The following is a 13,582-nucleotide window of genomic DNA, read 5'->3' as shown; positions in this document are numbered from 1 at the left end:
ATCATTTTTTTTGCCTCTTGGTCATTTTAATTTCCTTAGCTTGTATGTAGAGTTGTCTCTATCTCCACAGTTTGTTAAAAATCTCAAATAGAGAATGTTCCCTAAGATATGTGTTCATATTAAAATGCATGTCCAATCGGTTTGACTGGTCAGTAGTTTAATCTGACATGTGTTTCAGGTCCAGTGCGATTAATGTGGTGAAGATCCTGAGAGTTCTGCGAGTGCTCAGACCGCTGAGGGCCATCAACAGAGCCAAGGGACTAAAGGTTAGCACACCTACACATAAAGACATATAACTTATGAAACACAATAACTCTTTTCTAAACAAAAGAGGCACACAAGTATACTCACAGTCCTTTCTGGTATGTTTTCCAGCATGTTGTGCAGTGTGTTTTTGTGGCCATCAGGACCATTGGCAACATTGTCATTGTCACCACATTACTCCAGTTCATGTTCGCATGTATTGGAGTACAACTCTTTAAGGTAAAGAGGAAAGGAGAAAAAGAATGAGGGGCTTTCCTGGGGTAGTCTGCAGATATGAAATGTCATCAATGATAATGTAGTAGTCATGTAAATTTTCATATAGTAAGTACTAAATGTCTATGTTTTCCCTCAGGGCAAGTTCTCCTTCTGTACTGACAGCTCTAAACAAACTCAGGCAGAGTGCAGGTAAGAGATCTTCCCGCACTCAGGCTTGTTAATCTCTCTCTTATAGCCTAACTGCTGATTAAATGCGAATAAGTGTGTCTGTTTGTGTTTACAGGGGTTCGTACATCATGTATAAGGATGGTGATGTGGGGAAGCCTGAAAGAGCCCAGAGATCATGGGAGAACAGTGACTTTAACTTTGATGATGTTCTACAAGGCATGATGGCTCTATTTGCTGTGTCTACCTTTGAGGGCTGGCCAGGGTGTGTGTTTACAGCACATACAAACACAGTGTACATGTATATTTGTCTGTGGACTTGATCCAATATCACTTGTGATAATTAAAGCTTTTTACTTAGAACAGTGGAGGTGTAAATGGCTTTCGTCTCCCCCTCTTTCTGTCCCTCCCCTGTCCTCAGGTTACTATACCGAGCCATAGATTCTCATGCTGAGGACGTCGGGCCCGTCTACAACTATCGCGTGGTCATCTCCATCTTCTTCATCATCTACATCATCATCATCGCCTTCTTCATGATGAACATCTTTGTCGGTTTCGTCATTGTCACATTCCAGGAGCAAGGAGAGCAAGAATATAAAAACTGTGAGCTGGACAAGAACCAGGTAGCATTCCTGTGTCTTTTACATTAAGTTACTACAGAATTTGTATAAGCCTTTGTGTGTGTATAGCTGCACTTTCATTATTTTGTTTTGGAGCGGGGTGGATGTGAAGTGGGAGTTTACAAGTAAAATTTAGAGGGCACTAGTTTTCTAATACAGACTAAACTCCAAGCGAAGGTGCATATGGGTATGCCCAACAGTTTGGGTTTTTTTTTTTTTTGCTGACCACAAGTGTTGGTGCATATTGGGTGTAGCCAGGTGTTACCGATGAGTTTGACTGCTGTTCTGACTGAAATAAGAAAGTCTTTCTGTCATTCAGGGGGCACAAAGGAAAGAGAATGGAGGCCAGTGGGGTGTGAGACATGGAAGAATATAGAAAGGCTGAACATGTGTTTTAGGAGCTAAACTGCTTTAGGAGTCTATCCAGGAGGAAGCTGCAGCAGTTCAGACAGACTAAAGCTCAAAGAAAGAGCAAGGGCAAGTCATTGCAACTGTGTTCTCTGTGATTGGAAATGCAAAGAAAGGATGGAAGAATAGTCTGGGATGGAAAAGGCTTTTTTAGGCTGCCAAAATAATATTTGTACAGCTTTTCCTCCATGATGGTCTGAGTAGAGAGAGACAGAGAGATGGGGTGCTGGGGATTTTCATCATCAGACAGAAGTTAAGCGAAAATGTCCTTGTTGGTGCATGCTCACATGTTTGTGTGTGTGTGTCATAGCGTCAGTGTGTGGAGTATGCCTTGAAGGCCCGTCCGTTGCGTCGCTACATCCCCAAGAACCCCTACCAGTACAAGGTGTGGTATGTGGTCAACTCCACATACTTTGAGTACCTGATGTTCACACTCATCCTTCTGAACACCATCTGTCTGGCCATGCAGGTGAGTCTGGCACACACACACTCACAGAGTGCACACACAGAAAATGGGAAAATATTGCAGTCAGGGCTTTAAACTGCCACTATATATGCAAGTACTAGTCTTTGTGGACATTAATGAGTTGTTTCTTTGTCTTTTCAGCATCATGGACAGACCAAAAATTTCAATGATGCCATGAACATCCTCAACATGCTCTTCACAGGACTCTTCACTGTGGAGATGATCCTTAAACTGATCGCCTTCAAACCCAGGGTAGGTCCATTACTTGAGCTGCAGGATAGAATAAGAGAGAACTACAGTAGAGTCTTATAGAACAGCATAGAACACACTATAAGTCAAATAGAATATAACAAAATAGACATTTTATCCAGTAAATCACTCTTATTGCAAATAACTGCTGGATGATGTTGAACTGTGTATTCCTAACTCATATGTTATTTGCTCCTGATGATAATTATGATATTATGGATTTAAAACATGGTTAGGGGATGGTGTCATGTGGTTTTTAATCTCACTGTTCCCCTGTTTCCCTGCTGTTGTTTCCAACTACATTTAGCCATGTGGGCTTATTTGTCGAGTCATAGAATACCCTTGTGCATCAGCTTTTTAAACAGTAAGAGATGGGAATGTTTCCCCATTTTACCACAGTGGTAGTGGGAAATCTTTAAACATGAGCACTACCAAAAATATAATGTAATATTGTATTTTTATTGTCATTTCTATTGGTGCACAATACATGTTTCATATGAAAAGATAGCAGTAATGATATTTTACAGATTATGGTTTATCAAACAGCAATGAAAAATAACATTGTGAACTTTTGCATTTTAACTCATTACCTGTCTTCTTTAATATGGTAAATTGAACTAGGGTGTGGTTTTTTTCCTTCTCCTTCTTCTTCATTTTTATTTCATTTTTCCTTCCAGGATAACTAACAGCAGTACAAGTTTCACTTTTAAACATTAGGCTTTCACTACCATATGTAAAGTTAATTGCTGGAAGTTAGTGGCTGGGATTAATGAAAAACATCCACAAACCAGGATTTTTAAACAACTAACTTTATTCTTGTGTTATTCCAATTAGCTTCTAAATGTAAATTATGTTCTACAAAATGTGCCCTTTTATATAGATGGATGAAAGATGAGTAACATAATGAATTATTTTAAGCACTAGTGGCCCCAGTTATACTTGATCCCCTAACTGAGCAGGACAACTGCTCGAACTTGGGAACTGATATTATGCTGCGCTGCATTATACATGTGATGTTATGTTGTATTGTGTTGTGTTTACCTCAAGTGAGTCTAATTTAAACTGCTGGGCTTTTGTGGGCAGTTTTGCAGAATTGTCTTGTTTTAAACGTGAGCATGTCAGGGTTTCTTCAGTCAAGCTGTAAATATTTGAGTTGCTGACACTTTTTATATTCTTTCATGAATTTAGTCAATAGTGTAGTATGATGACACATTGCAAAGCCATATTGAACACTGCTAATGAATTGGCTTATTATTTGGATGTGACTGAATTGTAGTGGAAATGACTACACTTAGAAAATGAGCACCAGGATTCAATATTCAAATACCTTGAAAGATTTAAGCACCAGGTGGCTTGAGTCCCACTAAACTATAAACAATTCAAAGTAATTCAATCAGTCTGGATCTGAAAATAATAAATTCTTCAAGTTCAGTGAACTACTTTGCTGAAAACAAGAGACCCAAAGATGACATAATGAAGCCAGTTATAAGCTAAATAAATCTATTTACAATATGTACACAGGGAAAATGATGAGATGAGAGATGTAATGCAAATGGTACATTTATGAATGTTCTGATGAATGAATAGCTATTCTGTCTGTATCAGAGATGGTGGAAGCTTATCATTCTAAATGTAAGTTCTGGAATCTTATTCCAAATATGGAAAGGTAAAATAACTATCAATTTATATATATTAGAGACTTTAGTTTGGTAACTAATACTGTAGCTAATATCAAACGTTTTCATGAGATATCAGTCAGCCATAGTACACTTATCTGCTAACAGGAGTTTACCATTTAGCTTTGGAGACTCCATGTGGTCAGGAGGAGGGGAAGTGCTGGCTCTGAGGCTATCATAGGCCAGAGTCGAGTAGGTCCAGAGTGCCGAGATGGTTCCACGCTGAGAATTCGGAACACGTCTGTCGTCGCCAGATTTCAGGCTCACTTCAGGAGTGTAGTAGCTGCTTCTAGCTGGCCTGTTCTCCTTCAGAGGTGGCTTCAGAGGTCCTTCTATCATGACTATTCAGAAATGTTTTGTCAAAAAAACGTATTTAATTTAACCGATCGCTGCAGGATTGTTCTGATAGTGTCACTGGAGTTTAACAAAGGATTCTGCTTCACTAGAACTTTCTTTAGGCTTTGCTAGAAAAAGTTTCTCTTGTTTGAGAAGTTTGCTATACTTAGTGTTGGAGCACGTGTACTTCAGGTGGCTTCTTTTAGGTTTTCAGAATAAAGCAAAAATTCAACTTATGGTGCTAAATAATAAAACACTCTTCCTGCGGTGATGTGAGCAAGCAGTCTAAATGAAAAAGATCAATATAACACTAAACATAAAACACACTGACGAGGGACAAACCCTAAGAAGGCTCAAAGTTTCTTTTTGTCTTTCTTCGGTTTGCAGGAACTCTGTTTTTCTGAAACAAAGGGAGCAGTTATCAGCTAGTGTGGGCATGTGCTAGAGAGCAGAGACTTCATCCGATTGGCTTGGACGTCCACAGACCCAGTATTCTAATTGGTCAGGGCTCTTGCGGCTCTGAAAATGATTTCTGATTGGGTCTGCAGGCACGGCAGAGAGAAGTTCATGTCTCATCTATAAGTTTAGATCAGAAAACTTTTGAAAATTTATCTTATTTCCATCATGGCTGCAACACATAATCTCAAGCAAGAAATAGTTTGACAAGAAACAAACTTAATCATCAATACACAATCATGAAAATAAAGATTAACAAAGTCTCTGGTGATAGTTGATTTGTCAAGCATCTGAAATAATAAGTATGCTGTTAGTGTGATGAACATTAATGCATCACATTATTGAAACTTCAGGCTTTGGAACCATTTCTAAGGGAGAAGGATTCTAGTGAAGAAGTCATCTGTGTCCATCATTAGTTTGGCAAACATTTCAACTTTGTTTTGGAAATATCACACAACTCTTGGTTAACAAAAGTATCTAAAGGCATTTCTTGATCCAAGGGGAGCATTTGCAGAGGTTTAAAGCAGTCTTCACAGTCTTTGTGCAGATAAGGGAGGTTCCTTTGCATTCCCGTGTTTCATTACCTTGGTGACTGATCAGATAAGAGAGGCTAAGAGTTCTAGACTGGTTTGAGTAAGTGGAATTTTATTGTCTCGGGTGAGTTTGGGTCCTCTAGCGACATGACCTGGGAGCTCCATCTGATAAGAGAGGTAGTGCAGGGTTCATCTCTGCATGTGGCTGCCCTCAATGCTTAGAGTCGAAGTCTAGGGGTAATTATTAATATTCCGAGTCCCTCCAAATAAAACATTACTTCCAAAATGTCTACGTTGGACTTGTGGACACTACAGAATGTAATGTATGTTATTTTCTGTGTTGACTGTAATAACATGCCTTAAGCAGCCATCAGATCGAGAGGACCAGCTCACTAACACTTTTACTTTTCAGGTATTCCAGCTGGCAACATTTTCCTGGAATTAGCACCTGTAACATTTGCTCTGTGGAGAATATATATGCTAACAACTTTAACCTTTTAGCAGGTTTCACCATCTGAATTGTGGAATGGCAAGGAGTTACAAGCACTTCATAGAGTTTTGCAGTTTTTGTCTGTTTTTACTGCATTGTATACTTTTCAGTGTTTAAGTACATTTTTACTGAATCTTAGATTTTTTGTGCCCAGTAGTTTTGCAAGTCCTAAATTGATGTTCTGACTTTATGAAAGACGTTTGGGAAGTTGTATCTACAGTATGTTTACTTTGTTCAATTTACTCAATCCATACATTCATACATTTGTATACTAATGCTGAGCTCTGCTTTACTAATGTTTAACTTAATTAAAACTACTAGGACACCTTATGTTTTTTGCATAACTTCAGTGACATTATTACACCAAGAGTTTTTTCTTTCTGTGGTGATGCCTTAGCTGTTGATTGGTCTTCTCTTGGTACCCTAAAAATATATATTTTTGTTTAAACTTATACACTTACACTATGGAATTACCGGTGTAAAATATGACTTAACAATTAGACACCTCTTATCTCATTATCGAGACAGTGATTCTTCTTATTTCCCAGCCATCTTTGGACATACAATAATTCTAATAGACTCCTACTTTTGTGGCATTGATGCAAACATGGGGCCATCATTAGCCTTCATAGCCCCACAGTGATCAAAACTCAGAATGTGCTATTGGAAAACAATCATCCAGAATCTGAATGAGATGTAAATTATTTTTCAGTATATGGAAATGTTTCTGAAAGGCCACATACTAGACCAGCCTTCAAAACCATTGTCATATCTTGGTTGTCACTCAGCTATACTCGTAGCACAATCCCTGGTTTGTTCTAATTGTTTAAGGCACAGCTCTGTCTGTTTACAGTAGAGATGATATCTCTTTATTTTACCAAAATTCATAATACTGTTTTGGCCTGAGGCTACATAGATGTGTTTCATTCAGTACTCACCTCTGCTGGTGATGAATTACTCACAATAAGTAAATGTAGTGGCCTTTAAGTAAAATCACTACCAACAGTTTTGCAAAATCACCACAAGATGCAGGGGGGAAGGTTTAAATAACTGCTATCTGACATGCTATCCTTAAGAGCAGGAAATTCAGCTGTACTTGATGAACAGATACTGCAAAGGAAACAAGTTGATTCTATTTATTAGAAATAAAATACAGTACTGTACAACCTCATACCACCTTAATAGGGCTGCAAAGTGGCAGCAGATGTTGTTTTCCTTCTAACCTACCTTTCTTACCCCCCTCCTCCTCCTCCTCTGGCTCACTTTATCCTGTGTAGGGGTACTTTAGTGATCCCTGGAATGTGTTTGATTTCCTCATCGTAATTGGCAGCATAATAGACGTCATTCTCAGTGAGATCAACGTAAGTACAATGCTCACCTCACTCTGCTTGTCTCTTCCTCTCTCTGCCTTCTAGCCTCTTCTATATCTTTTATTTTTCTTCCACTCTCCTGTCCTTTGTGACTATTCTGTGTTGTGCTGTCTTTTCATATCTCTCTCTCTCTGTTCTTCATCTGCCTCCTCTTGCTCTCCTTCCTCCTCTTCCTGTCCCTCCATTATTAAATCCAAGACTGCTGCTGCCACTCAGGGGACCCCCAACCATAAGGGTTCCTGAACAAGGACAAGCTTCTTCCTGGGTTTCATAGACAGTACAGGCAACAGAGGCAGGTTTAGCTTTGAACATAGATGGGTTCTGTCTTGGGTTCTTCTTTGTTGTTCCTTACAGTATCTAAAATGTTGTTGGGTTCTTGATATTTTTTCACTTTTTGTCAGACTGTGACATGTCCTCAGGTTTGATCTTCTAACTAACTGAACTGATTCACTGACCAATTACAAACAGCCTTATACACCTTTTCATTTTTTTTACTGCAGCAACGGGCCTTTTTGTGATTTTGTTCTTTACTGTTGTTGTTGTTGTTGTTGTTGTTGTTGTTGACATTTTTCTTACATGGACAAGCATGACCGATCGCCGCTGCTCTTCCTCTGCTGTTCATCTCTTTCAGACTGCCCCTTCTTTTCTTTTGGCCATTTAATTTTGTTGATTCTTTCCTTCTCTCCTCCTGTCAAAAACTACAATGCTCATGTATATAATGTTTTTATCTTATTTTTCTCCTCTCTCCTTCAATTTTAATTTTTTCCATTTTTTGAAACATTTTACGTTCTGTCCTTTTCTTCTGTTTTTCCACTCCTTCACAGCATTATTTTGTTGATGCATGGAACACATTTGATGCCTTGATAGTTGTGGGTAGCATTGTTGACATAGCAATCACTGAGGTTAACGTAAGTAATCCAACTCCCTCCCTTTGCCTGCATGCTCTTCCATTCCCACACACACAAACAGGCTGAGTGCCGATACCCATCTCGCATGCTTTCAAATGAGTAGGAAACTTCAGATGCACAACATTTGAACTTAAGAGATGGTTGAATAAGTCTGGCAGTGAAAATAGCCAGATGTAGTGCAATCAAAACAGATTGCAGTGCCCTATTTAGTGTGGTGTGGTATTTAAACCACATGAAACACTCATTTTTTGAGTTATGTTTCTTCCCCGAACATCTGATTACCGATGGACAAGGTCAGTTATTGTTATTCCATGATATTAAAATTGTAATAATTATAGCAAAGGAGGCTGTAAAACAAATTGTTTCTCAACTCATTCTCCTCTTCTCGCATCTGTACTTTGTCCCTCAGTTTATATTCAGCAGTGTAACGAGGCTGCAAACCAAACTATTTTTGTTTACCAATTTGTTTGAATTTTCTAATATTTGACCTGCCTCAGATAGGTATTCGTGGCTCAGTCTGCTGAGCATCAATAGCCTCAGAAACTATTGCATTGTCTCAGCACTTGGTTTGTTTCATCTTGTGTTTATTTATTCTTCCATCACTGTCACAGGGGATAGTGTCCATTCCCCTGGCATGATGGACACTGTATAGCATGACAAATATAAAGGTGGTATATTCAGGCCTGGTACTAAATATAATGTTGTAATAAAAGAATCAAATTCTGCAAAAGTACTATTTCTTTGAATAATGTTTCCTTGACCCAAGGGTCATGAGACTGTCAATTCATGAATCACCAGTAAAACTTTACATTCAAATGAGAAAAATACATCTTACAGTTGCCTTTTTTTTTGTCCGACAACAGCAATGTGCGGACATGGGGAATGATTTGATTCATAAATGGATTTACTCAGGACCCATGAAATTTATGTAAATGTATGTATGAATTCCTTTATTATCAATGTGGAAGCCCTATGGTCAACAGTGAGGCTGAATAAGAAGGAATATTCCCAGACACAAAGTCAAATGCTGAGTGTCTGTCATATGTACACTGCAGGGATAATTCGGTGTCCTGTTCACATGATAGAGTGCTCTTTAGCAGGAGAATAGTCCTAGAAACATGCAACTGTGAAGTGTGGCTGTGCAAAATTCTGTTTAGGCTCAGAAGAAAATCATTTGCTGCTATGATCAGATAGGCCAAAGAGCTGAATTTCACATGTACTGTAAAGGATATCTTTGTAGGAAAGAATATAATTTAAGTCCATTTGATGCCTCATCTTCCAGTTGCAAAGCTTTGCATCTCTAGAAGCAAACATCCAGTGAAAATGCCCCACGGGACAGAATGTAGTTTGAATGGCAACTCATTAAATGGAGGCAGTTCTTTAAGTGTACAACTTCACTCTGATATTCACTCTGTGTGTCAGCATTTAAATGCAGTACTTTAGTGTTAAATAAAATTTCTTATTTTGTAATTTAACATTGTTGCACCACAAATAAATCAAACATGATGGATCCTGTAAAGGAATATTTTGCCATTTTGGGAAATTTGTTTAATTGCTTCATTAAATATGAAGCTGTAACCAGGAGAGCTTATCTTAGCATAAAGACTGAAAGCAGGGAGAAACAGTAGAAACAGCTCTAGCTCATTTGTTTAATCTGTACAAAAATTGTGGTGTAAAAAAGACAAGTTGCTATTTTGCAGGAGGATTTTGTTGCCTAGGGTAGCTGTTTCCCCTGTTTCTAGTCTTTAAGATAGGCTAAACTATCCATCTGCTCAGTCCAGCTTCATATTTAACCAAGAAATAAGAGTATAGTGTCTCAGCAAGACAGAAAACAAGTGTATTTTTTACATGTCATATCAATTATAGATTATTTCTACTGAAAACTAGGTAATTACAGTACATGGGGATTCACCTGAAATGTATGATTGGCTGAAATTCGCTCACACTCTCAACTGCAAGCATGTTTCTGGTTTGAGGAGATGAAGCAAGTAAACGGGGTATATTCCCCTGTGGTGGAATACAGACAGCACTGGTCAGACATACAAATAAGGTTAGTGTATCCCAGAGGTGTGGAAGCTTGGGACTTGTTTCCATGCCTTTAGAAAACGGATCCTTTAGTCCCCATGAGAGGCTGACAATACTGTGCATAAACAACACTTTGAACTGTATTTGGATTTTTTATGATTTATTAAGTTTTTCTGTCTAGTTATTACAGGGATTTGATGTCACTGTTCCATAAAATGCCTATATCCTGTTGTTGCCTTGCAGACAATTTATCTCATCTTGACGCAAGGTATAATTATACTGTGTATATTATACTTAATTAAGTATAATATACATGTACATCACTATATACTGTACATAGATACTAAATAAACAAAGTTAGGGTGAAAAAAATCTATTTGAGATATAACATTTGTACCAGGAACTGAATATATAACCACTGATCGACCTTTATTCATTGGGCCAGCGATATATATCTTTGTCATCTATACAAGTCACTGATGTTGCACTTAACACTCAGGTTTGGAGTTTGTCTTTGATTTGGTTTGCTTCATTTGGTTGATTGGTTTGCAGTTTTTTCTGAATGGCACATTATTTTTCCTTCCCACCTCTAACCTAAAGGCATGCCCCAAGTCTTTGTTTTATCTTCTTTGCTGTTGGTTTTTGGGTGATGACATGCCCGAGCTATCTTTTCCTTTTTTCTTTTTTTTTAAGAAACCTTCCGCTCTTCAATTCTGGGAGAACTCCTGACTGTTTTTGAGCTGGGACTCTATCACTTAAACATTTAAAATTTTGACCTGCCACTGCATTTCATCAGGCACTAAAGCACAAGTGAATGCTTTTTAACATAGTGGGCAGTGCAATTAGAAATTAATAGTATCCGCTTGCCAACAATTACTTCTCTTCCATTGCATTTCTAAGTGCACAGTGAAGTGCAGTAAGAGGCCAGCTTTTAAAATGTTATCACTTTACCTTCAGTAAATATTAAATGGCCAAAGATCTTGTTTTAGTGCACCTACTGTACTTTACTGCACCCTTGGGTGCCTATTGACTTAGAGTAGCTGCTTTTTTTTTTTGGTCATGGAAACAGAATACTTCTGTAATCATGGTACTCTGATTCTCCCCAGCAACCTGTATGGGTTTTTTTTTTTTTTTTGGTTTTGGTTTGAGTTGAAGTAGTGTGAACAGATTGGTAGTGGTTTGCTCTGAGCGGTGTCTTGCAGATTATGCCAGTATGAACTGTATCGATTCCTCTTTTTCTTTCCCTGTCTTTGGAATGCCTCCTCTTTTCCTCCCCATCTCCTCTTCTTCTCCTTCTGAGCTTTTTCCGTTCACCTAACTCTTCTTTTATGGATGTTTATTTCTCTCTTTCTCTGTCTTGATGTTTTGTGATGCTTCTTGATCACCTGAAATGCAAGCTGGGTAACATGGGTCTCTCAGAGCTTTTATTGTTTTCTAAAAGGTCAACCCATCATCTACAGGATATTCTATCTGTTAGCTATATATTTAAACAAGGATTCGGATTCTCTGCTTTAATTGTATGCACATTAAATGAAAGGAAAAGTAATTTATATATTGTAGTATTACAACATACAATGTATGTTTTATAAATGGGAAACAAAACCTGAAGCCTAGAATAAAAGGTTCTCAAGAAACCCATATTACCTACTGAACTGAAAAAATGATGAGCAGTATGAAACAACAGCTCAAGTTCATTTTAAATAAGCTCATGTATCCAGTGAGCTGGAACTACAGTCATTCACATCTGCACTGTAGCTCAGCCTGACACGACTGCTGTGTTTTTATCTACAAACTGACTGTTAAGGTTTTCTACTGAAACCTTTAGGTTAAAATGACACTCTACACACAGATGTTCCAGGGCCACTGTAGTTTGTGTAATTTGATTTGTGTCAGTTCATAGTGCCAAATATTATGTGGAGGGCTCTGAGCTGAATCTTAATCTGGTTCATAGCTTTGATTTCACTCACTGAAATAGAGCCAAATCCAGATTTAAATTGTGCTTAAAGTGGCTCACCTGCCCTTTACACTACACTACAGACAAAAAATCACATTCTGCCATGTTTCAATTTTAACTTAGTCTGCCCTGAGTGTGCATCAGTGCTATCTTCCTTCCCTCCATCCTTCCCTCCTTTCCTCCTTACCATACACCTTTCCAAATCATCCTTACCTTGCCTTTATCCATTATTCTTTCCTTCCTTTTGTCCTTCCTTTCCACAGTTGTTCTTCTTTGTAGCTTTCCTTCCCTCCACACCATTAATTCATATTAAGTCTTCACATGAACATACACACACAGTTACTTAGTCACTCTAAAATCTTGAAATCACTATTTATGTCTTGGTTTATGAACACATAAAAATATGGTAGCATGTTACCCTGTGTTGATCATGTGTGATCATAGTGGTGTGTGTATGGCCCTGTTAGAATTCCTTCAAATGCCTCATTCCTTTCTTGCTCCTTTTTTCCCTGGTATATTCTTGCTCTCCTTTCTATTGCTTTTATCCTGGATTGTTCCCCTTTCTCTCTCTCTCTCTGTCTCTTTCTACTTTCTTTCTCCTCCTCTAACTAACTTAAGATAATCTCATCTCACCCTGTTCCCATGTCAGGTTCTTTTCAGGTTCTGGAAGGAATGATGCATTTATTTTGTGGTGAGGTATTTTAACAGGGCCAATACCAAAGCAGAGTGAACAGCTCCTGAGTCAATCCCAGCAGTCTAAAATGTTGCAATACAAGGGATGACCACTGGGGGTCTCCTTACTGCATGTTATTTTTGTGCTTCTCATCCATCCCATCCATCCATTTTCCTTCGCTTATCCGGGACCGGGTCGCGGGGGCAGCAGTCTAAGCAAAGATGCCCAGACTTCCCTCTCCCCAGACACTTCCTCCAGCTCCCTACAAAGACGGACCACCCCCCCGGTCTGCCAGTCCAGAGGCACCGTCTCCAACCACCATGTGACATTGCAGAGGCGTGTCAGCCAAAACAGCCCCACAACATCCAGAGACTTAAGGTACTCAGGGCGGATCTCATCCACCCCCTCAGTGGTGGTACCTCCATGACTTCAGCTTGGGTGATGGACGAATCGACCTCCTAGCACCCGGCCTCTGCTTCCTCATCGGAAGATGTGATGCTAGGGTTGAGGAGATCATCAAAGTATTCCTTCTACCATCTGACGATGTAACCAGTTGAGGTCAACAACTGCCGACCTCCACTGTAAACAGTTTTGGCAGGGCACTGCTTCCCCCTCCAGAGGCGCTGGACAGTTTGCCAGAATTTCTTTGAGGCCCACCGATACTCTCTCCATGGCCTCATCGAACTCCTCCCAGACCCAAGTTTTTGCCTCCACAACCACCCGGTCTGCAGACCATTTGGCCTGCCGGTACCCGTCAGCTGCCTCATGGGGCC

The 13,582-nt window shown here is 39.1% G+C and overlaps 1 protein-coding gene across 7 annotated transcripts in view; it reads left to right on the top strand.

The window, feature by feature from the left end:
• Positions 1-13,582, top strand: part of cacna1c (calcium channel, voltage-dependent, L type, alpha 1C subunit) — a 264,475-nt gene that overhangs the window by 215,599 nt on the left and 35,294 nt on the right. For all 7 annotated transcript variants that reach the window (XM_020599581.1, XM_020599583.1, XM_020599582.1 and 4 more), the window contains 8 exons: positions 179-266; positions 376-483; positions 617-669; positions 764-910; positions 1,067-1,268; positions 1,984-2,142; positions 2,281-2,391; positions 7,157-7,240. In XM_020599581.1, the coding sequence (XP_020455237.1) occupies positions 179-266; positions 376-483; positions 617-669; positions 764-910; positions 1,067-1,268; positions 1,984-2,142; positions 2,281-2,391; positions 7,157-7,240 (952 nt within the window). The remainder of the gene's footprint in view (positions 1-178; positions 267-375; positions 484-616; positions 670-763; positions 911-1,066; positions 1,269-1,983; positions 2,143-2,280; positions 2,392-7,156; positions 7,241-13,582) is intronic.

The sequence above is a fragment of the Monopterus albus genome, unplaced genomic scaffold, assembly GCF_001952655.1.
Source record: "Monopterus albus unplaced genomic scaffold, M_albus_1.0 scaffold41.1, whole genome shotgun sequence".
Taxonomy (NCBI): Eukaryota; Metazoa; Chordata; class Actinopteri; order Synbranchiformes; family Synbranchidae; genus Monopterus; species Monopterus albus.
Note: the sequence above shows the minus strand (reverse complement) of the source record. Positions and strands in the feature narration are given on the sequence as shown.